At 42.3% G+C, this 26221-nt stretch overlaps 1 protein-coding gene across 1 annotated transcript in view; it reads right to left on the minus strand.

Moving 5' to 3' along the window:
• The window catches only part of LOC103366170 (plexin-A2-like), a 123151-nt gene that overhangs the window by 88334 nt on the left and 8596 nt on the right, over positions 1-26221 (minus strand). The window contains exon 3 of the mRNA XM_008293827.1: positions 13691-13825. Within this exon, the coding sequence (XP_008292049.1) occupies positions 13691-13825 (135 nt within the window). The remainder of the gene's footprint in view (positions 1-13690; positions 13826-26221) is intronic.

The raw sequence follows: 26221 nt of genomic DNA on the forward strand, positions 1-26221 counted from the left end.
GTGCAGGCGTGCGAGCATGTTTGTTCTCTTTGTCTCAGCATCTCTCCCCGTGTACATGATGTACATACAAATGAAGGGTTTGGTTACACCCCGCTGCTGTCAGGGCTGTGCATAAGTGCGAGCATGTGTGTTTGTGTGTGTTTGTACCTTGATGAATGTTTGTCTGCATAAAACGAGAAAGACAGACAGGGAGGGCGGCGCTGATTGCTAGGCTCAGGTGTTAAGGGACACTTCTTATAATCCAAAACTGTGTGTTCTGTTCATGCTTGCATGTACAAAACACTCCACAGCTGGACTTCAGCGCTGATATGTTAATGAGTCTCAGCTATTACTGAGGCTGGAAGACCTCTTCAGACCCTTAAAACAGTGTCCGTGATTGAATCCAATTTGATTCCATAAGAAAAATATAGAAGCAAAGGTTAAAACAATCTCCTGCAGTAGAGAGAAAATGATTAGATTTTCTTATAAGTAGACTCTGTGGGGTGAGAGGGAGAAAGAAAGCGGTAAGTGATCTTCGCTGGTGTGTCTAAAAGTGCCTGGGTGTCTTTGTTTGGCAGAAGAGGGAAAATCAACATAATGAGCCCAAACTGCCTTTGTGTCTCACTCTCTTCGTCTCTCTTCCCTCTCCACCCTCTGTCTCTTTCTCCCTCTCATCCCACGATTCTCAGACAGCTGCTTCTGTGCAGCCAAATTAACTGCTCCCCGGTTGCTTTTGGAAAGTGCGAAATAAATAAATGCTTTGCCTCTGAGGTACACAGTGTTTTTGGTTACACGTATGAACTTTAAGCAGCTCTGGATGCCACCTCGATTCAGACTGTGGGTAACAGTGTTGGTCCACCACAAATCTGCCGTGTAGTTTTTCCGTCCCAAACCCCCATCCGTCACTCTGTGGTCCTATCTCTTACCACCATGTGATCCTTATGGCTCCAAATATCTGATTTACAAGTCGGCAAGACGGGTAATATTTCAACAGGCTGTCAGCAGACACACTGTTTAAATCACTGGTCTTATCTAGCCTGTGCTCTTTCTAATATTTTTCCTCAAATATTGCATTAGAGATATGTTATCCATCCCTGCACATTCATCTTCCACCTTTAGCTGAATGCGTGTCTGCATATGTACGAGCAGACAAAGATAAACGTTCAGCTGTAAGAGCGTGTGTCCGTGTGTGTTCTAACACATCTTAGGACATCTGTGGCACCGAGCGTTTTCACTAATATTTGTCATATAGTATTCCTATGTGAATGTTATCATTTACTTCTTTGCCAAAAACACAAACCCAGACCCACACAAGGGTAAATACAGTGAAGGGTCATTGGCACATACATGTGTAAGTGGTATCCATGGCATGATTTATTGATTTCCCTGCTTACAGAGATTATTCTTCTGCCCAGTAAGAGTCTAAAATAGGTTACTAGACCTATTTAAACACCATCAAACACACATATTGCAGTAACATTTAAACACTCTCATACACAGATGTGGACCCACACTTACACACATCGTACAATACTACATCCATCACCAGGGCTTGGGCTGACAGTTTTGTCAAAGTGAGCCGCAGGGGATAGGAGAATGGCATTGTGGGATTGAGTCCTCCCATCGGACGCTGCTCTGACAGGAGAGAAGAAAGGGGGTGAAGAGAAGAGAAAGGGGGGAAAGACGTGGGGAAAATTGAGGAATGTGCTGCACAACCTCAGCAAATGGAGAGAAACAGACAAGAAAGGGCTGAACTGCCATGGGTAGCCCGTCAAAACCAGAAGCTCTCCTGCTGTAGCCTGTTTACTAAGACTGGCCTTGTGAAGGACAGACAAAGAGCATATTGCAGCCCTGGCAGCATGACCACATCGCACAGTAAAACGTACACACACACGCACACACACACACACACTAACACACAAAAGACCTCCTGAGTTTCTGCCAAACTGCGGCAAATGAACCTAGGCCCTGGCTAGAAGGCACACAGCAACAAATGTACTCAGTGACAAATGCACGTAAGATGCATGTGTGCACACACATACACTTTTTCACCCCTTGAGAAGGCAGCTGGTGGTGTAGTAAAATTAGCCTCCAGTCCCTCTGAAATAAGAAAAATCGGTCTACAGTCAGCCTGAGACCTCTAAATAGACACCTCTACCATGGTGTTTGGGACTGAGCCTGCTGCCATCCAGCCATGTGTGGGCTTCAGAACTGTCCGCACTACACTTTATTTGGTGATTGCAGTCCCATCTCAGTGCTAAGAAAGAAGGCAACCAGCAGATGCAAAAAGGGACAGTGAAAGCGAGAGTGAAAGAGGCTGTGAGACTTACAGACATGGCTCCCCCAATTATAGACCAACCATTGCCACTACATTCACTTTACTCTTTGCCTGGCTCCTGACAAACCCTGTCGTGATTCCTTCAACTGGCACTCGTGTTTCTCCCTGACACTCTCTAGGCTCTAATTAGGCTTGTAAATAATTATTGCAATTAAAGCCTACAATTAGGGGGACTGAAGCACTGCCATTAGTTTCACAATAAATGTCATGAGCATTCTGCATAGGCACAGGGAGGAAACAGACAAATGCTGTGCCATTATAGAGGCAGACAGACAGTGAGAGTGAAAGAGACAGAGAGGAGGGAGGTGGAGGTGGAGGGGGGGTTGTATGAAGGCAGTTGACATACTCACAGCTCTTAATTATAGAGCTGATTATTCTGGCAGGATGGCTCCTGGACTGTTCCTTTGGCTCACATTCACAAAGTGACAAAATGTGCATGCACATATACACACACATACACATTTAGCAGCATACATATACTCATACGAAAGCACAAAGACCAACAGTGAGGCTTAAACTTCTCTGAATTTAGGACATAAACACAGCAACACAATGTCAAGCAGAGGCTTAAATTGGAACCTAATCAGAGATAAATAGCATGTTTCTAGATAATGAGGGTCTTTAAACAAGTTCAAGGACAAGTTTGCTACTCTTTGTGATTTTATTGAGGATTTCTTGCCTAAAACTGGCCATATCTATTTTGTGTTCATTTATATATGTAAGCAATTGTCTTTGTAAAACACAGTTTCACTCCCTGACTTAAACATGCATTTGTCATGTGGAGAATTTTGGGAGAAACAGAGCAAAACAGCAGATTGCATGTGTAGATTAGATTATTTTTATTTATTTTTTTTTTCCCGTTCAGGAGCTACATTTGACGGTGCAACAGTCAATTGACTAATGGCAAACTCTGGGAGACCGCAGGCAGACAGAAACAGAGATGTCAGAGTCTCTTAGGATCAGGTATCCCTATTATCTCATATTATGTCAGAGGGCCAGTGAAAAACGCCTGCAGAGGGGTTAAGGTGGGAGACACCCATGAGGTTTAAGCTGGTGTTGAGAGATGTGCAGACACACATGATCATAAAGACACAAACCTGCCATAGGTCTCTCATGTGGGGCTTGAAATTCATTAATTGGGAGACAATTTCACCTGAATCAGAGGTCAAGTGAAGCAGCACTTGTTTAATGACAGCTGCATGGACTGGTAACACAGTCTGCTGACCGAGTCACTGAATTTACAGCGTGTGCAGTGGGCTACGTTGTAGAGCTGCTGTAACAGAGTGGCCCCGGTGTGACTGTGGGAGAGGGGGAAACGGGGAACGGATGGGGAAATGGGAGGTATGAGGGGGTTCAGGCCGGGGCACTGGTGTGCACGGGCTTCTATTAATTAACAGCTTGATGGGGGCTGGCAGGACGTGTGCTGCTATCAAATAATGAGGTTAGGATTGGCCAATGGTTCCAGGGCACAAAACCTGATTAACACTAATCCTGGCTTAAGTCAATTAACAATGCCTGCTCAGGGACTAATGCAAATGAGGTGGCTTTGTTAGGTGGGCTAGTGCAGAGGGAGCAAACAGAGCTCGACATTCAGGCATGTAAAACACAGCTGGGACATATCTAAAAGGTGGAAGGACATACATCAGTCATCTGGAGGAGAAAATAGCTGACTATCAGTGGTTACACAGATGGATGATACAAAAACAAGTTCAATGTAGGGGCGTCCCTAACTGCCCCGTTGAGTGACCTTTTCAGTTTGATGAACAGACTCAATCAACCTCTGACCTCCCAATGCTGAGAGACAGCACATACAGATAGAAATAAAGTGCACATGCATTAAACCAAGCACATGGAGCATGTATTTCAACAGCCATGCATATAAACCTTCTAACATGGCTGATGAAAGAAAGCACATGTGGGAAAAAGTAGTTTGAACCACACAACTTTCCATGCAGTGCCGTATTATGGAAAATAATTAGACTGAAAAACAAATAACTAATCAACAGCCGTTGAGATTATCGTAGACTAGAGACAGAGTGAGTACATATGTGGTCAAAATTAATATCACTTCATTGGTTTAAGTATCTTGCCAACATGGATTGCAGTTGAAAATTAGCCATCTGGCAAACTGTGGAACATTTTCAGAAAAACTGATTAATGTGCATTTTTCTTGTAAAGAAATGAAAATAAAAAATACTGAATGAAATTTTAAAAAAGCAAGCAGGCAGCTGTAGACATCAGAACCAGCAAAGAACAGAGAGACAGACAGTAAAAATAATAAATGCACACAATAAATAAATTAGAAACTAAAATCATTAACTGAGATAAACTACCACCAAACTGGAGCAACTTGTAGTCAAGCAAGTTTATTAACTTCAAACTTCACTCGCACACAAACATATACGCAAACACACACCTACAGACACAAACACTCCCGACTAAGGGAGCTTGACAAGTGGGACAGGGTTGAAAGTGGTTTCTTCAGAATGAAAAGCTAAATGGCATCATCAATAACATTGGATGTGCGTATTGACAGGGGAATTTATCCTAATTTGTCCAGGTGTCAATATCAAGTGCAGCTGTCAAGAAAGCAGCAAAGAATCTAAGCCCAAGGTTCCCAGCTGCAGCTCCAGGCCCCTCTCACCAACTGCATAGCACCTGAGTAAGGAAGCGGCCATGCGATTGATTTGCTGGCCCTCACCCCTACAGCTGCCAAACTGACCCTGCTGTTGCACTTACATCCCAGATAAAACATGATGGCCGATCTATCAAGGCCAGTGTCTGCTGTCTGACTGATAGCAGCATGCCCTGGAGATGTTTGTCTGTTGTTGGAGTTTGTCGAAAAACAGATAGACGCTAGTAAGCTATGACCACAGTTCCCCTCTTATGATCAGCCCTACTGAGGGCGGTATTGGATGCAGATGTGTGGTCCATATGTTGGCACATGGTATCACAGCTTTCTCATGCATGGCAGGAAACATTTGTTCAGGTCACTCCTTTCATATAAACAGTGGTACACACTGTATGACTGTCATCTATATATGGTACCTCAGGTTTTGGCTGTTGTACTATATAAAACTAACCTCATTTGACCTCAGCTGAAGGCCTAAGTTCGGTGCAAGATATCATTTTAAACTCACATTCAAAAGGCAACTACAGATACAACTGGGGATATTGGAAACATTCAGAAACTTATGAGAAAAAGATATTCTTATACCCTGTGGGACGCAGAAAAGCATTTTGCATTCAGCAGAAGCAGAGGAGTATTCAGCATTGCGGTTTTGAACCTCAGTCGTGTTTTAAAAAACGGGATTCAGGGAAAAGACTTGAGAAGAAGTGAGATGACTGTGGGACTTCACAGAGTTGCAAACTGAATTCAGCACATCCCACTGATCGCTCTCTTTCCGGAAAGCGGCCGCCTGATTGTTCCGCAATGGTGGGTAGTCAAGTTATTGGGACTCTTAGTCAGAGTGTCAGTGATAGACAGATTGGTAAGGAATGCAGTGATAAGGGTCAATGGTCAAACCCCTCGTTCACTTTCTGGCAGCTGCAAGCTAAGAAGACTGCCCTTAGGGCCAGCACAGGGTCAAGAGACAGCAAGGCAACACTTGTTGGGGTAGTGGTCTGAAACCCTTTTGTTACTTAGTCTTGAGAATAAGCTAACAGTGGTAAGGAGGGTCTGAGAAGAAGTTGATATAAAATGCTATTAGTTTGATCCTGTGTCCATTATTTTAGCCTGACTTTTTTCTTACACATCAGATTACTGTTTCTCTGCCGGAAAACACTAGATTGCTTTGATTGAGTTGGAGGAGAGTTGTTGCCTCAAGTGAAGAGGTTGAAGAAATTCGGAAACTTGTTCATGAGTGATGGCAAAATGGAGCATGAGATGAACAGATGGATTGGTGCAACATCAGCAGTAATGAGGGCAATGTACTGGACAGCCACGGTGAAAGAGGGAGTGACCGAAAGAATTACATCGGAGATACAAGTAGCAAAAATAACTTTCCGCTGTATAGTGGTTGGATTCAGCCTTAGAGATAAGGTGAGGAGCTCAGATATCCAGAGGAAGCTTCAAATAGAGTCATTGCTTCTTCGCATTGAAAGAATCCAGCAGAGGTGGTTTGGAAATCTGAATAGGATGCCTCCTGGGCGCCATCCTTTGGAGGTTTTCCAGGCACATTTAACTGGGAGGAGACCCCGGGGTAGATCCAGAACTTACTGGAGGGATTACATATCTCATCTGGCCTGGGAGAACTTTGGAATCGCAAGGGAGCAATTGGAAAACATTACTGGGAAGAGGGATGTCTGGAATGTCCTCTTTAGCCTGCTACCACTCTGACCCAAACAGATGTAATGGCTGTCTGTCTGTCTGTCTGTCTGTCTGTACGTACGCATGTACATACGCATGTACATACGCATGTACGTATGGCTGGATGGATGCATGGATGGATGCATGGATAGATAAAATAAGAGTTGGGCTTTTAGGAAAAAATCTGGAAAATGCATAAGAACATTCTTAAATACTTGAAGGATAATTCTGGATTCTAAATTCTCATTATTGTGATTATAGTAGCTCTCTGGGTCCTGCTAACTTTGCACTCTCCTCCCCTGTAAAGACTCTGGGAGAGAGGAGTCACATATATTGAGGCAAAAAGCTTCATTCAGCCTTCCCAAAAATGTAATTTTTACATAAACCATTTTAAATGTCTGTGTTTGAGTCTGACAAAAAGTAAACACTGTGGACTTGGGGAAACAAAGGCTTTCCGCCAGCATTGCTGCTAATCTCTTTTTCATGTCTGCACACACCTACAATGCACAGTGGAAAGCCTGGCTATAAGCCATCATGTGTTCCATGCCCATTAACACGTGAAATCAGTGTGTCATACACACCAAAGTCCTTCATAATAATGAGCCAGTACCATGTCAGCTAATCTAAGCCTGGATGAGGTGTGAATGAATCCTATTTCCTCCTGTCTTGATAACCACTGAACCCATTTCCTCCCAATTTAACCCCACCAGCCAAACAAAGGTTCTGGGGGATAAGGTGAAGGGAGAAGGAGAAACTGAAAACTCTGGGGGAGGGAGGTGGGTGTTCTTGGATGGAACACGTTGAGAGTACACCTCATACCTCATACAAAAAAAGGATTTTTAAAAAAAGAAAGAATTCATGCATGGATTTCAAATTTCACAGCTGAGCACCTGGAAGAAATTGCCAGGCTTGATAATCTGTGAGCTGCAATGTTGCTGTTCCATACATGACGCTGGCTAAGGGAGGAAGGATGGCATACAAGGATTGGAGGCTGAGAGGGTTTAATGTTTGCTAAAGAGCCAAGAGTGTAGTGGAGAGTGACAGCAGCACATGGCTGAACGCCTCTATAGGGGGAAGGCTGTGTGTCTGTCCATGAAAGACGAGTCTGTTTTACAAGCCAGCTCAGTATCCCTCAGTTGGTCATGCTAGCAGGAATTTCACACTTATCCTTATAAAGAGCTGGCAATTAGAGGGCCACTATTTCACTGGGAACACTATTAAGTCTGTTCAGGTCTATTATGTAGTCTTGTGTGCCACAGCCATAAAACACTGCAAAAACCATTGAGCTCTATTACAAAGTCAACACCTGCCTCTTTTCTTGGGATTTAATTACGACATGATAAAATGTAACCACTTGTATTATTTTTTTTCTGAGGATTTTCAGAGCTTTTTCTTTTTCTTTCTGAAGGTGTGTTTTCAAAAACCTTTTCAGGCAGAACTAAGGCCACGCCACAGGTATCACTTCAAAACCCTTTCAGATGTTAAATCTTGATTGTTCCCCATGAATAATACATCATGGTCTGGTCTCTGTGTACTGGCCGCTGACCAAAGCAACCGCAATAATGCAGTCGCTGATTCTCAGCTGTGTGTGATGAGTGCTCTCCCCGCTGCTGAGCGCCAACGGCCATAACAGCACAATGCACCACAAAGGAAATGAAAAGGACTCATACAAATGTTGATAATCCAGGCCCCATAAGACCCTATTCGATACTGGAGTAGCTGTCACCATTTATCCTAGTATGCTGCACTGGGTTGATAAACCAACAACAAAAAGAATGAATGCTGCTTAGGGTGTCTCTGGGCCACAGTGTCAGGCGTGCTTGAATGTCCCTCAGTTGGCTTGAACTCCCAAAATGCAGTACAGTAAACACAAACATATACAAAACCTGGTCACTGTGTTTAAAAAAATCCCCAGCTGAGGCTAATTTGCATTCTCAGTCCTACACATCCTGCTAAAATAAACATGGGAAGGAGAGAGAGAAAAAAAAAAAGGTAGGGGTGAGTAATGAATGAGAGAAAGACAGAAAAAGAGTGAGACAGGCTCCAGTCGTTGGGGACGAGTCCGGGCCAAACGCTCATGCAGATGCAACACGCTGAATTTGCATGAGCTGGCAAAAGCACAAGTGGATTAGCTCTGCTCCAGCTGCCATTCATACATGAATACACTTTCTACCTGTTTGATTAGAGCATCTGTTGGAATTGTTGTGGCACTGTAGTATTATTGTAGACACAGTTATCTGGGTGTATGCAGAGTATGACCTAATAGATAATGTATAAAGCATCCTCCATGTGAAACTTAAAGACGTTATGTATTACATACCCATGTGCGCTTTGTTGCAGCAGTGGGAGATGTCGTATTCAGTTTGAAATCTACAGCGTTTGATGCAATATTAAATGCGGCGAGGTGTTTCAGGAATGTAAGACATTTCAGGGGGCATTTCATATGACGCATTCAGAGGAAAAGACAGAAAAAGAGGTGAGGGAAAAAGTCGAAGACGTGTCTAGGAGGCAGCTCAGCCGAATCTCCCAAAACAGCTATGACCTTTTTCTCTTCATCACTGTGTTTGCCGGTGGCACTGCTACCCAGCCGAGTACCAAAATCGCTGGATTATCGGTCTAAATATAGAGGCAGTCACACACACACACACACACACACACACACACACACACACACACACACACACACACACACACACGCACACGTACTCAAGCAACATGACTCAAACATGTGATTTGGCAGAAATCCATAGAATGGATCTGCACAATCACAGGATGCACAAGGACAGTGGGAAGACGCAAAGCTCAAAGCGTGAGTCCTGTGAAAATCCAAAATGATGCAAGCAGCATGTCTCGAGGTTTTTCAATAGATGCACGGTAGTGGATATATACGCTGATTCCTGAAGATAAATCTTGAGATGAAAACCTGCTGTTATGTATTTCAGGACTGTCAGTAATGATACAGCACCCTACAGGAGGGCACGTACACACACACACACACACACACACACTCACACTGTTCATGGAGAAGAGAGAGTCAGTGAGCCAGGTCTTTTCATCAGTTCCACTGCACTGCCTCGCATTGGGCCAATCTCACCACATCATTAATATGGTGAATGCTATTGTCATTACACTTACAAAACAAAAGCACAGTTTAACATGGCAGCACCATGGATCAAATATGAAAGAGGGAGCTATTAAATATGCCTGGAGGTGAATGAATGATGGTGTGTTGTGCGAGAAAGAAACAAATGAAGAACAATAGAAAGCGGAGAGTTCACTGAAAAAGTACTTGAGGAAGTTTGTGAATATGTAAGTCAGACTGGAGAAGATTTATACATATGCAGCAGGCGTCATCTATGTGAATGAGGGCTAGATTAAAAGCCTCCAAAAGCCTTATAGACTCCATTAGAATACTGAATGCAAGACCAGAGCCTGCATATGTCTGTAATTCTTTTTTGTGAGAGTCAGTGCATTATGTCCGTAGCTATGCAAATGAATACCAAAGGAAGCCTGCGCTTTGTGTTTCCCCGTGGGTGCGTGTCTGCCTGTTTGTGTTTACAAAGGCATTGCACATCCCAGAATTCTCAGCCACAACACACACAGACAGGTGTGAGGACAGGAGAGAGCGAGAGCCCAGATTCTGGAGCATGGCCTCGCTGAGCAAATACTACTCTCTCTCCCAATTTCTGTCTGCCCCCCTTCCCATTCAATGTCTGCCTCTCTCTTGCTCTCTCTGTTCTCTCTCTTTCCCACTGTGCCAAACACAGAGGACTGCTTTGTTATTCAGAGTAGGAAATGCAACTAGAGCCAAATCTGCCTTGGTTTCTGTTTGATATCATCCCCCCCTTTGTTCTCCACGTCTCCCATCACCAAGTGCTTGGCCTCAGACGGCAGAGTCAGACACAAGGGAGCAAGTAGAGCTTAGGCAAGATATATCTCCCGATGTCCTGAATGTGTGACTTCAAGTGTGGCTCGAGGTGACATTTAAGCTTATGATGAGATAAAGGTCAAATAGATTGTTTTCCACTGAATGCTAGTGCGAAAGAGCTGTGTTTGAAGGTGGCTGCTGTGTATTGTACAGTGGAGAGCTCATAGACTCTTGGAAAGTACATTCTGTTACCCAGTATCATACATTCTTAATACATTCCTCTGAGCAGAAAGAGGTTAGGTTAGAATACACTTAATAGTGAGCGAATTTAACATTATTAGAAGGGCGAATATCACAGATTAAATACACACTTTTTGTAATACAGCTTTGTGAGAACATTAATCATATGAAACGACTAAATATTTTAACTACCCAGAATCACACTTTTTTTTTTTTTTTTTAAAAATGCATCTCTTGAAGCTGAAAATTTTACAACAAAAAAAAGGCTGAATGAGTATCTGGCCACACTGACTTCCAGTCCAGATGCTCTCTCAGGTGTGACTATCAAGTGGTATCCTTGAACATGCAGGGGCAACATCCCCAAAGTGGCTGAACACGTCTCAGTATGTGTGTGTGTGTCTGTCTGCTTCGATCCTCCCCAACCCCTGGAGAGAAAGACTGAAGAGTCTACATGCTGAATACTAATAATATTCACCAACATCACTTCTCATTCAGATGACTAGCAGTTATGAGCTCGACATCAAAAGCTCGTTTCATCTGCGGAATAAGTGTGAATAAAGGATTTAGTAAATATGGGAAAGAGACTTTAGACTGAGTACAAACTCTTCTTTACTTGTGGATTCTGGGCCATGTTGTGTTACAGAGTCATCAGTTCACTGTCAAATACATGTGCTTTTATTGTTTGTGCATGAAATTAATAGATTTCAAGTGTTATCCTTGAGATATCCAGAAAGATTTACAATTAAGGTGAGGTTGTACAATGAAATACTTGGGTGCATGTACTGTATAAATATTAATAAAAAGTGATTTGAAACTGTAAATAATTCGGCCCTTGCTGTAGTAAGCGTGAGAATCTCAGCAGTAATTCTGGTTGAAGTGACGAATGAACAATATTGGATTTTTGCAAATATTTGATATGCCAATGTTTTCCAACTCAATTCGACAATTGCTGATACAGATATATGCACATATTTTTTCCACCTAATTGCAAAGAACTGCAGTCCCTCCTGTATTGGAATTAACATATCAATGTGCCTACTCTTACCATGAAGACATAAAAATACAATAGCTTCCAACTGTACATTGTGTTTAGACAAATAAGAAAACTGCCTCAACTTGAATGTAAAACATTTAATTCAATATAACATTTTAAAAACAAAATTGAACAATGTTAGCTTGATGAGCAGTTGTTTGCCTGTCAAAGTAAATTTTAGAACAATTGCAATATTCTATATGTAACTTTATGAAATTGCCAAAAATATTCATAGTTTATCTGAGCCAGGAACTGTAAAAACAGAAAGAATCCTTGTGAACTAATAGGTAGTGATGTGACGGGTCAGATCTAAGCTTAAAATCATGATATTTCATCATCTAAAAATTTGCTAAAAATAGACCATTTCTTGTATCTAGATTCTCTGAAAAAGAACAAATTCTTTGCTCCTCCATGCAATTGAGAAGGCATGAGTGACTCAGCTGTGATCAACAGTCATATGACAAAAATGTAGGGACTTTTTGGATGAACTGGGCTGAAGTGCCGACTGTGTTTACACAGAGCAGATAGGTGAGGAAAAAAAATCTAAATAAATCATCATAAGTTTGGTATAATGACCAACAGACATTTTTGAGTTCCCTCTACCTCTATCCATTGTTATGCTGTTCAAATTGTGGTGCTGGACTTAATATTTCAGTGAAAAATGATCCCACAGTAAGTAAAAATGTGACAGCTTGGAGTTCAGAGGGTGAAAGCCTTTATCAGGGGAAACTAACGGCCAGTATCACCATGCATACTTGAAGTACTGAGCTATTACTCGTGAATTGATTTGACATAGTTTTATTTTTATCCTCACAGCAAGCAAGTGTTTGACTAAAACTGAGCAATTTTTCAAATGTTTATTTGTTCTGTTTTTCAGAGGGGAATAAAACAGCTCACATATGCAGCACAGAGACGTGTCGGTCGTGTGCTGAAAGGAGAAAAAAAAAAAAGCAACTGTAGTAAATCTGTTGCCTTCCTTCTCTTTGCAATGGCCACTATTGTCTAAATAACTCCTTCACACCACATCCGCCCACCACGGTTCCTAAACCTGTAAGCTCTGGCTAGTCGGTTGTTGAGTGTGTTAAAAGAAGAGATAAGGAGAGAGGACGGCAATCTATCACTTCGCACTGACAGCCTCGCACGTTGTCTGTCTCTGGGGCTGCTGCGCTGCCACGCTCCCCTGCAGCTGCTCCTCCTCTCCTCCTCTCCTGTCACTTCTTCTCCTCTTGTCAACTCTTTTCTATCTCGCCACGTCTTCCTCTCCCTTCATCTCCTCACCTCCGCTCTGTCCTTGCGTCCCCCTTCCCATCCTTCTCTGCCCTCACCTCCTCTGCCTGCTAAGTGTGGCGGCTGCATCGATGGCATTCGGCTGCTTCCCACCCGCTTTGCAACGCTGTCACTTCATTAGGAGTGCAAAAGGATGACCTTGCACTTTGTGTCTCTTCTCTCTCCCTAGCTCTCTCTCAGTGTCTCGCGTTACATCGTCTAAGTCATACACTCCTCCAGCTGTCCCTCCTTCCCTCATCACTCTTTCTCTCATGCTCAGCCAGTTAGACAACCAGCCAGCAGGTGCCCTTCATTTCTTTCTCTCTTCCTCTATTGTACCTTATCTTTTCCTTGTCTCTCCATTTCTTTCTTTGTCCCTGCCCTCATTGTTCTCCTTCATTATCAAACGCTGTCACAATGTCCCCCGCTGTGCCACCCAGGTTATTTATAGCTAACAGTAGGTGGTGGATGTGCTGATGTTGAGAGGGTGGACCATCTCATGCCCTGCTGGAGCGCTCACATCTACACAGTTTTCCCTGACATTTAAACATATACACACACACACAGAGGCACACTAAAACCATCCATTCTCCAGTATGGGCTCTCGCATAATTAGGGCACCACAGGTTTGCAAGCATGCATCTCCCCAGGACCTACCTGTCTCTCAGACATGACGTAGAGGTAGTTGCGGTCGAGAGAGAAGGCCATATCTCGTAGGATGGGACTGCCGTCCTTGATAACCGATATTGTTTCATACTGAACACCGCCGTGCGGAGGTCCATCGACACGAATCTGAGAAAAAAAACACAAGACGAACGGGTCGGTGAGTGCTATTTATATCAGCATGATGGGAAAACAGACAAAGAATGATTGACAGGAATGACAGACAGGGTCAGATAAAATTTGCAAAAGATCCGTATTTGTTTATAGAGGTTCAGATAGATTTTTTTTCTTGATGATTGTGTGGATTGTAAATGACAGAAAAGTGATTAATTGAATTTTGGCAGCTAAAAACAAGTTGCAGGCAGTAAATTATATGGTATGAGGTAAATGTCAGTCCTCTGTGATTACTTGTAGGAAGAGGTTACAAAAACTGTGAGGAATTATTCACTGATATTATTAGACCTTTGTGAAACCTTAGCTCTGTTTTTCTTTCCCCTTTCTCCCGATGAATGATGTATTCCCTCAGTAAAGCTTTGAACTGGAGGCCAAGACCACCTAACTACAAAAACAGTGGAAAGGCCTTCTAATGACTTATATGAGTCACGTGACCCTTCCTGACCCAAGTGGGCCAAATTCTAGCCTTGTTTCTTCTTTATTCATCATATCCTGTTGGTCAAATATATACATAGCAAATCTTGAGGAGCAGCATGAGTTTCCTAAAGGCGAAGGATGTCACATGTCACGAAGCCCTCCTCCAACCCTGAAAGCTGATGGCTCTATCATCTGTCCATTCCCATCTGACTTCCTCCACCCAAACATTCATCTATCTATTCAGATAGTGACAGCACCAAAGAGCAGCCAGGCTCTCTATAAAACATCACAGAGGGGAAAGTCAAGGTCATATGTCTGTCAAAAGAAAATCTACTGGGAGGGTGGGAGGGTACGTGAGCAAATGCGTGCACACACGAGGGGTTGTATGTGTGTGTGTGTGTGTGTGTGTGAGCACGAATGTGTGTCAAACTGTTGGATGGTCAAGTAAGAGAAATGTGATATAAGTTCACACAAAGCCCCTTGAGCTTTCCCTTCAAAGCTTGAGGGTTAGCTGGGTACATGACAGCAGGCACCACACAGCTCAAAGTGGTTGGGCCTTCCACGGCTGACCTACATCTGACCTTGGCAGACTAATCCAAACAGTGAAAACAGGACATATGTGAAAACCATATGTAGGAGGAGAAAGGCAGGATGTGGGGGCCGTGCCAGTCTTCATCTGGTTACTGACACTGCAGTGTGGAGGGAGACCTCAGCAAATATGCTCATCCATAAAGCATGTCGGCGCATGGCCAGACCAGCGCTGTTCTGTTCACTGCTGTGTCAGTGTGGGTGTTGCGCGCGAGTGCGTTTGTGTGTGCGTGCGCACCCGTAGGAGAAGTCTGTCATGCTGTGATATGTGTCCTAGCAGGCTGCCACTAGGGATCACAAGATAACCTGACCTTCCCACTGCAGGCCTGCAGTTCATCTGAATTAGATCGCTATCACACAGTGTCTCACCACTGTCCAGGGGCCTCTAAATTCGCATTTGGCCAGAAACACACTCACACATCCAGCTGTCTTTGAGTGAGTCAGGAGCAAAACCTCTACTCTCCAGTCATGGATATAACACTTTGGGATATAACCACTATCATACCAGACCTCACAATTACTACACTAAGCTGTCCTGGCAAACATAATAAATAAGGAGTGCAGGAATGTGTACAAAGAGATAAATAATAAATACCCTTCTCTTTTAGCCACACACCAATACTCTGTCTGTTTTTGCTTCTTTTTTTTCCCCCCTTCCAACAGCTTAGGCTTATGGCTCACACAAAGAAAAATAGAATCAACATTACTGACACTCAAACCCTCTCACCATCCCACTGTGTACACACAAACACACCCACATCCACTTGCTTTACACATTAAAAAGCAGTTTTGCTATAGTAGCTGCAAATCGTGCGAAGAGTGTCACATTCACACATATGTAGACGCGCACGCACACACCCACAGCATTGTAAGAAAGTGAAAAAATGAGCGCATTTGTGTGAAGTGGGTTAGGTAAATGTGAAGTACTTTGCAGGGCAGGCTCAACTCTGGGTGGGCGAATGAGACAAAAAAAGAAAAAAGAAAAAGAAAACCCTCAGCAAATAAATGGAGGAACCAGTGCTTAGTGGACCAAAAATAATTCTGTCAAAATCTCCCGCTCTTTACACACACCCACACTACTGTTCCACCAGTCTACAGTATCTAGCACCTGAGTAAGCGACTCTCAGGCCCAAAACATCCATTTCCTTGGCATCACTTTACTTCAACATTTAGCCTGCTCTCTCAGGTACTTAAACCTATCCCATCTTTGCCCCTTTTGACCTTGCATTATTTATCAGCCCGGGTAAGAAGACTGCAAACTGGTTGGATTCATACCCTCAAGGCCCTCTGACAATATTACAGCCCCTCTATTTTAGGAGAACCCATCCACTGAAACCACCCCCGGTGCCCTAGAGAGCTGTCCTTTGGTATGGCCTGGTCTTACACAGTCCCCGATTTCAACACCGCAGCCATTAGCTACACTCTCTCTATCACCAGCGTCGGAGAGCTGCAACTGAGTAAAGTGGGGGGGGAGAGAAGATGAATGAGAACGTTGAAAAACAGCCTACATGGACCCCAGGGGGGACCATGAGCTGGCGTTTTCTAAAAAATAAAATAAAACAAAGTTGTCTTGAATGGTTGAAAAAATTATGATCAGCAACTGGTGTTCACACGTTTCATAATACTCATGAGACATTTAATGTCCATCATGTACAAACAAAATCCAAACATACAAACACAGAGGGATGATGAAAGATGCCTGGATAACTAAACGTATAAATAACTGTCCCCTGGCATCACAGAGTAGGAGGACTTCTCAGCAAATCCTGGAGCACACACACAGGGTTGCCATATTTGGTTTTCAAAATCCAAACTGCTTTCATCGGTTTTTAAATAACATTGGACCGCATTTTCGTGACTGAGGTTTGTAGTTGAATATGAAATTCAGCATTTCAAATGCTCTTACAAAGCGGTTGAGACAACACCATGTAGACATTCTTCAGCAAAGCAACCACTATCTACCTCACTAACCCAGCTTTACAGTTTGTTACAGTTACATTAACATTTCCTGGTTGAATCAGAACACAGCAGAGTACTGTTAAAGTTCTATTATTGCTTTTTAATTATGAATTAGAGTGTTTGTTGTCTTGAACTGAATGCTGGGCTTCTTTTGTCAATCAACCAAACTAAACGCTGGTTTTATGTTCGCGATGATGAGATAAACCCATTGACTGTATATAAAAATGACTTTGACATCACCTTTGATTTGTGGACTACTGTTGTGACGCCTTAAGTTTGGCATTTGGTCACCTCCATTTTTCTGCTGTGAAACCAGATGCAACGAGTCAGGGGTGGATCAGACTGAGAATGTTAATCACTGACCTGTTAATCACTAGGTAGCCATGCTCAAAGACTGCTTCATGACGATTTTACTTTACACGGGATCACAATTTTAGAAAATTAACACCATACTCTAATAAAGGAGATGTCAAACTAGGGATTGAGACCATGAATTACCACGAAAAATGTTTATTGAGGTAAAACATAAAGTGAGAATTGTGGTCATTTTCCTATATCTCTCTATATAGTCTGACTTCTTTTCACCCCCTGCTGGCTGTTAAAGGAAATGCAGTTTCAAGGCACATTCGCAGTGGCTTCACTTTTCAGACTCGGGGGTTTATCGTTAAACCTAGAAGGAGTGAATTGTTTTTGCTTTGGTGTTTCCTTTTTGCTTCCGTGTTTTCTTTTTTTAATGGCATAATCAGTTTTCTTTGCAAGTTAAAAAGGGATATTTAGTCTTGTTTCTGCTAGTGTTTACCTGTACAATTACAATTTGCCATGACCTGGTTTATGTGTGAAAGAAAAAAAAAAAAAACACCCCTGAGAAAAAAAACACAAGATTGGAGGACAGAGGAGGGAGTCTGGGTCTGTGAATCTGTGTGCGCATGAGGTTGCCTTTATTTTATCTGAGCTGTTTTTGGAAATTAATACTGTGTGCTCAATAGTTGCACAATGTGATTTTGTTTTTTTCTTTTAGCCATGTATATTGAGTCTACCTACTTTCTTGACACTCAGATTTCAGCCAGGCTATTGCATAATAATAGATTTTACTGTAGGCTCCAGCCCCCCTGTGACCCTACTGAGGATTAAGTGGTGTATAGATAATGGATGGATGGATGAAATAAAATGAAATTATTGTGCTGTTATAAACAAACTAAAAATTGAATGTCTTCAGTTGTTGACCTGAATACTTCATGTTGCATTTTGGACTTTTGAACTCACTGGGTAGCTATAGCAACCAAATGATGGATCTAGCACCTCACTGTTATGAACAATTCCACAGCTTTTAGTTAGACGTTGCATTTTTTTTTTCAGATTTTCATATTCATAAATTGAACATTATTCTAAGCATTAATTTATAGGTATATGTTTTAAAACATCACTGAAGCTTTATTTTTTTTGAAAGATGTAAGGATTTTTAATACCCATGGGAAAGGGCAACGTTCCCAAGCGGCCACATCCTGCAAAAACAAAGAATTTACTTTGGTTTTTATGTGCAAACTTTATGTTGCAGCACCTAGTCCGGCTTAAGCGGGCAAGAGGTTAGGGGTGTGGGTTTGGCCAGCAGCAAAACCATGGCAGAGGCATCAGAGGCCTCCCCTTGTGGCTGCAAGGGCCAGTGCCAGTGGGGTGCGTTTGATCAGACCATGTAAGCACCCTGGAAAAACGTTTGAAGACTGACCAAACTCCAATTCAAATTGCCCTTCTCCCTTTTTTTTTTCTCCTTTTTTTCTACCTCTCGCTCTCTATGCCTTGGTCTTACTGTGCCAGACACCAGATTCCCAACCGTGAGAGTCTGTGTGAAGCAATTTGCTTGAGTGAAAAGTGCTGAATAAATCCTGGGTAAAAGTGCAGCAAATGTGTGTTTGCAGTGCATTGTGGATGCTGCTGCTCAGAGATAGAAGGAAAAGGAAAGGCCAAATCTGCATTTCCCTCTACAGACTGCATTATGCAACCCATGCAAAAATGCCAAAATGACTGGTCTCCAAACCAGTATAATGTATAATCCTACACGGTGTAAGATTTAGCGATTTGGTCTCTGTTTTACAACTTGTTTCCAAGTGTTTGTCCAACATGAGATGGCCAATTTTTAAAGAATGTTTCTGCTTTAATGGCGCAGCTGCTAACTATTACCAGAGAACTGTTTTCTTTTCAGATTTGTATAGAAATCCTATTTTCAAACCTTAGCCTTGAAGGAGGTTAGTGTTCTGAAACAGGACATGCGTGTGTACAGGTGGCTGCCAAGACCAATACAGATCTATCTGAGGGTGTACATTATTTTACAACCACATTTCAGCTGGCAGAGCGGATTGTAACCCACGCATGGGAACCTTTACCAAACCGCAGTGTACGGCACACTCCGCACGCACACCTTGTTTCAGGATAGGATTAAGAGAAATTGTAGGTCTTCCACCTACACCATGTTCCAGAATAGTATAATAAGAGTTGATTTTAGGGAGATTATGCTCTTATGGCTGAAACTCAACTGTGCTCAACGAGAGAGACAGAGAGTGAAAGTTGAACTCCCGAAGTAACCTATCTGGCAGCTATCTTCTGCATCTGCGCTAATCCAGTTCAGCAGTCTTCAGCGTTCAAGTGATAGGCATTGCCTTTATCTGCCTTATCCCACACACTGGATTAGACCCTGCAAAAGTACACCAAAACCACAACCTTTCACGCTCTGTCTCAATGCGCTGACCCCTCTCTGAGACGCGGCGGTGAAGGAAAAGGGGAGCTTTGTCGCAAAGTAGGGTCATACCGATTGAAAAAGAGTCACAGGGATCTGACAATGACCATGATAAACCTTATCCAATCAAATCCAATTCATCTGATGGAACCATTCTCAGCCTCAGTAAATGGCCTTGAATTTGATGTTGAGATTGCTCGGTACCTTGGACCAAATGACAGGTGACAGACTGCTGACAGCATTTTAAGAGCCACTGAAGCTTGTCAGGAGGCATCTGTGATTTGAAAGGCTTTTGTGACAGCCAGGTGCTCTTGCCACATCAGGTATTGCATTATAAGCACAACTTTGAGAAAGAAAAAGACATTTTCCACATACTAGTAAGCTGTGTTTTACTTTTGACCCCTCCAAAGTGACCATGTAAAGGGCAAAGGCAAGAGAATGACTGATGAGTTGGTTTTTTGGTGTCGTCAAAAATGAGCGTAACCAAAGGAAACCTTTACACTGAATGGGACTGCACCCAATTCCGTTGCACTTTTTTGGTATAATGACATGAAAGGATTCTGATCCTGAATTCATTAAAACACTAGGACATGAACTCAATACCCTCCAACAGGCTCCAGCTTTATTTAAACACAAGACCGTCTCGCTTCAAGCATGGTGATAGTGTTTGAGTGTGTAACAACATTTTTTTTTCATGTACGTGAGTGTGACTATGCCAAGTTACATCTAAGTGTGAAACAAGGGTGGCACTGAGGTGTGAAGTGTGCTGACAGACCATTGTCCACCCCCCTGGATACGTCAACCCCTTTAGGCATGACTTAAAGGTGCATCAGTGCTGACTGTTCGTATGAGTCATACTGAGGGGAAAATTCACCACCAACACACCAAAAAGTCAGACACCAATGAGACACAAATTCATCCCTATTGTTCGCTGTTTAACAAAAGAAACACACATGCATGTAAATCTATACTGCAAACACAGCTCTTGAAGGAACCCAGATGAGCAGACAAACACGCACACCAATCAACCGGTTGTATTCGACAGCTCGCAGAACACCATGTACCAGCGAGGCTCACTATATCTGCTTGCATGTCTGTCCTGGAAACCTGGCTTGAAATGTAGCAGGCTGTTGTATTGGTGGAATGGGTACAGGCTATTCAGCTGCCTTCGTGTGCACGTCTCTCTCTCTCTGCTGCTTCTTTCTCTCACTTTCTTTCTCCTCGCACACTGGGAGAAAACACGGAGCCTCTCTCTGCCTCGATAACGCATCTAATCCATCACCAGTGTCAAGCTGAAGAATTCTGGTGTCAGTAGCGAGCGGCATGTAGAAATGTGCTGTGTATATGTGTGCGCGATGGCTCCCACCAGCCCAGCACGCTGCCTCTTTTGTTCCTGTTCCTGTTGTACAATGTAAGCGCACATAAGGCTTATGTTAGCCCGCTTGCCTATATGCAGTATGTGTCACTTCCCATTGGACACTCTAAGGCTGTGGTGATGGAAGAGAGGAACATGCAGGAAGACAGGGAAAAAATGGACAGAGTTTGGAGGAAAGGTAAGGGAGGAAAAAAAGAAAAGCAGGTTATATATGGATGTAGTGAAAGAGGGAGACGCAGGCATTTACAGAAAGACGCCACTCTTTATATAGGTGTAATTCGCTCCCTTACCTGTTCATATGGTGGCACTATATCTGCTAAAATGACCTGAGCCTTTAGTCAATACAAGGGGCAATTACTTCATATTTTTGGCTGGGCACCATAAAGCCTATTGATTTGCCTCTCCGCTCCATGAACAAAGCAGTTAACCCTCTCCTCTACGACATCTTTTCTCATCTGTCTCAACAGAAATACAACAGGCTGCGTCCAACAAATCAAACACGATAACCATTCAAGTGACCGTTTTTTTACTATTATTTATTGTGAGTGAATATCGAAAGCAAGTGATCACATTGAATTGATTTTCAGCGAGTCATAACGGCCGATCCTACAAACCTCGTCTCTGTAATAGCTATATCCAAAACTCATTCAATTCTGTTTTGGCCCAGTAATATTGCCATCCCTCTCTCCCTCTCTTTCTCTCGGCCACATAACTTACAACCCTAAACATGATTATATCAGCATTTTCCCCTGTTTGCCCCTGAGTCCAAATAGAAACCAGAGACCGCGGCATGCATTAGGGGTCTGTGGTGGGATGAGATCAGGCCTCAACTCTAATCAGCCCAAACACACTTATTAAGCGCAGCAGCACAATGTGAGGCCTATATTTAGCTCCGCATTAAAACTCTGAACAGAGACCAGCCTGCTGCTGATGGACGCAGGCCAAGAAGGTTCAGAGAGAGCAAAAACAGAGGGATGTGGTGGGAGGGAGTTCTGTTGAGAAGAAAATGGGGTTCGTCAGTACGAAGGAGCCACTGTTCGCACTCAAATGAAAGAAACGACAGAAAAATAGCTTGCGTACCCGAACTAATTAGCTTTTCTTTATTATTTGATTTGAAATAGAGATTAAACAAATGGAAAAGAAAGATTTTTCAAGGAGTAAGAATATAAATTGCAAAAGTGTAAATGTCAGCCCCTTTGCTAGAGCCAACAGAGACATAAGTGCATTCACACTTCAACCCAGGTGATGACAACTACTTAGCTCTGTAGCTTAAACTGAACATATAGACATCATCTTCATGTTAAATCAAGATAAAACACGGCGTTCACACAATTATACACAAGCCCACACACTCACACGCATGCACTTGCGGTTATATTTAACAATCCCATGTTACGAGAACAAAATAACAAATACCTCTTCACAGAAGCCTGACTTCAAATAAAGGAGCCTTCTCTCCAGGGAAAATTATGTTTCAAAGGTGGAGCTCCGACTGCTGTGATGTGCGAGTTGTAGGAAGACAGATGCTTATTTTATGAGAGTAAATAAGCTGGGGATAAAACAATCACACGACTATTACATGCGGCACACACGGCCACTGATGGTTAGACAAAAGTTATTACAGGAATGTCAAACAGGCTGAACCAGAAGAAAATATCACACCTTCTGTTTTCTCTCTTGGTAGACTTCAAAGTAGATCACAAAGAGATGTGAATCAAAAAGTAGCTCAGAGAAGGTTCAGGTGAGGGGCAAATTAGCTGAAATTGTTTCAATTTCTCCCACCGGATCTGTGAGATTTAAATGTGGGACAAGATTGGCAGGTAGAAGTGAGATACTAGGAAATTATAGCCAGCGGGATCCGCACAGCAAATGAGAATATAAAAGCACTTCAATCAAGCCTACCTTTTACACCTGTAATGTGTGTGAGCTTGAATAATCTCGCTAAATGTTTCATGCTGTGGTTGATATTACTGAGATGTATTTGCCAGTGGTAAGTGAGCAAGCTTTTGATGAATGTATTATATTGCTGTAAGGCTTTGACACTCGATGAAGTCTTCATCAAGGCCACATTAATGTGATCCCTCTCTGACATGTGCTGGACATATTATGGAAAGGCATGTGGCATGTAATGAGGCATGAGTGTGGAGGGGCCTGGGGAAAAGGGAAGAACATGAAAAAGGAGAGAAATGGCAAAGCAGAGATGAGGAGAGTTGGAAGCATATAAATAGGCAGAAAGATGGATACACCAGGAAGACTGAAGATTACACCTTGGAGCCGGCTAATGTTGACATAGCGATCAGCAAGATCTATATTTTTGTTTATTTTTGGCACCATCCTTGATCAGTCAATAAGTCATTGTGGTATTATTTTTGCACTGTGCTTGCATGCAGCCTGTACTGTCAGTTATTCTTCTTTGACTCTCCTGTTCAATCCAGTCACTCTAAAAAAAAATGTATTGTTATTATTATTACTAGTTACTGATTTCATGTAATCCTTATACACTGTAAAAAATTTAAAAAAATTAAAAAAAAAGAATCTGTAAAAAAAAAAAAGTCAAAAAGTGTAAAGCTGTAAAAACTGTGAAAATAATGGCATATATCTGTAAATTATTGTATTTTTAGCTGATTTAAATACAGTAAAACAGTGTATTTTTGCAGTCACTCGTGGTAAAAGAACATATTACAATTTGTAAAAACTATAAATTTTAATGTGGACATCATGGATAGCTTTAGCCTTTTTTTTGATTTTATATATTCCTTTTTCCTGTGTTTTTACTGATACTATCTGTAACTTAACTTAATTTAACGGGGAAAATCTATAAAACAGTTAAAAATTATTTACAATTTTTTCTTTCACACATTGGCAAACATCTGGGGGAAAAAAAACAATATTTTTCACTGATTTAAACGCAGTGAAATTTCTGGTAATACATTGTAAAAGAACAAATTAGCATTTATAAAAATTCATATTTTTTATGTGGATGGTATTTACTGTTTTGGCCTGGTTTTGTTGTTGTTGTTGTTTTTTACATTTATTGCATAAATTAATGCTTTTCTTCTGTGACTGCACTTGTTATTTGTTCTAATTTCACACAAAAAAACAAAACATGAAAATCTACAAATAACAGGTAAATTGTCCAAAAAAAAAAAAAGGGAGTTAAAAACTGTTAAATGATGATCATATTTTACCAAAGGTTTTTTGGAACATAAATATCTACTCATTTGTTTATGACATGAACATATAATCAACTCTGTCATTCAGAATAAAAGCTCAAAATGCACAATATCAACATCATCAGTTAGAATTAGTTACACAGTGGGATGAGAAGCTCCTGCAGAGATGCTAGATGAGAAGGTCTAGCTCTCCCTCGCACATCCTAGCACCCCTAAAGCAAGCCATACCACAAATAACTCCATAGAGATGGACATCGCAACCTTTAACCCGTCACCTACAAAGTTCCCAGCAGCTCCTGGATAATTAGAGCTCCTCCTGCGAGAGCAGAGGGAGGCGACAGGGGTAAGATGGACACCACACTGTGAACCTTTAACCTCTGTTGGCCACACAGACACATGGTAAGAGGGGGGGAGGGATAAGAACGTGGGATGAACTATGAGGGACAAGGGTTATCCAATCAGTCCATTGCAGGGGCACAGTGATGCTACTGATGAGTCGAGGGGGGTTGGATTGTCTGACCCCATTCAAAAAGCTCACAAGAAAAAGCAGGCCAAAGCCCCGATGCTGGACAAGGGTTGCCATGGTAACCTCTCTCCCCTTGGGCACGAGATCAGCGGGGAATCAACTGAAAGCGCGCACGCATTTGTGTGTGTGTGTGTGTGTGTGTGTGTGTGTGATATGCTTGGAGATTTAAAAAAAAAAAACTGTTATGTCATCGTCATTGTTTCGGACATGTTTGACTCAGGTTGATCTGATTAAGAGAGAGAGAGAGAGAGTGCGGATCATCTCCGTCCTTCGAGGGACTTTTTGGTCGTTTCGGAGTTGCTTTTCCCCGGTGAGAACACGCGGTAACATCGGCAGCAAACATCTGAGAGCGGCAAACATGGCCAGGAAACAACGGCGTTCCAGCAAAAACACTCTCTGAGACTGAAAACAGGATATGTCAGGTCATGACTCCAGTTAAACGTGATTTTTTTCTTTTTCTTTTTTTTCAGTAGGTTAATAACTTTTTGGTGCCGTTACAACATCTGGTACCATCTGCCTTTTCTATTAGTCTACAACTATTTTTTTTTTTTTTTTTTTAGCTTTAACTGAAATGCATTGTGTCACAATATTAGCATATTCCACAATATTTACACTTTATTCATTCCTGAAATACCTTTATTATCACTACAGAAGACTGACATCAGAAAAACTACTTTAGGGTGATGAAATCGTCGACTAAATAATGCAACCTGTGCAACGCAATATTGTTATTCTATTGTTTGAAATGAAATACACGCACAATTCAGCCTTTATTAGATTTATTCTATTTCTGCATTACTCTAACTGACACGACACTACACACATGAATGATAATGCGCTTGTGTTTTTGTCTATGCGGCCTAATTATCCGACCAATGAGATCAATATACTTAGCATTAAATGTCTGTGAGGGCAATGCACATCACTAATTGAATTAAAAAATAGCTTTGCAGTACATAAATAATACAACTGAGCCTGGAGTCGAGATGACATTTATACTTCCACTCTGTAAAGTATGTTCAAGCAAGCATGTGTAATGCTGTCCGCACATAAAACAAGCTAATGACTTTCAGGCATATTTGTTCTATGTGAGAGCAGCAAACATGGCCTTGATTCATTAGTCTGCTAATTAGAGAACACCATGAAGAATGACTTATGGTGTTGTGTTGTAAGCATTTCTATGCGCATTTATGACATTTACGGCGAGCAACACAAACGCACAATCAGACAAGCAACACGCTCACGGCGGCTCCGTGCGATACTCATCTCTGTTTGCACACTGAACATGCAAAACGTGCAACAGGCCCGAGTCCTCCTGTAGACTAGGGGATCACAGATAATCATCACTGGAGACACGTGTTGGCGACAGAGTATCTTCCTTTATCCCCCCAAACGCTCACACATCCGCTGCCCCCATCCTCTCTCTTCCCCTCATAACTCATACACATGCTCTGAAGTGGCAGCAGAGGAAAATGCTGTGTATGCAGAATAGAGAGCAGCATACACTCAGGTCAGAGTAAGTTGGGGGGGGGGAGAGAAAAGAAAAGAGGAGAGACAGAGACAGAGAAGGTAGGGTGGTGTGTGT

Source organism: Stegastes partitus, unplaced genomic scaffold (assembly GCF_000690725.1).
Source record: "Stegastes partitus isolate 25-593 unplaced genomic scaffold, Stegastes_partitus-1.0.2 Scaffold20, whole genome shotgun sequence".
Lineage (NCBI taxonomy): Eukaryota > Metazoa > Chordata > Actinopteri > Pomacentridae > Stegastes > Stegastes partitus.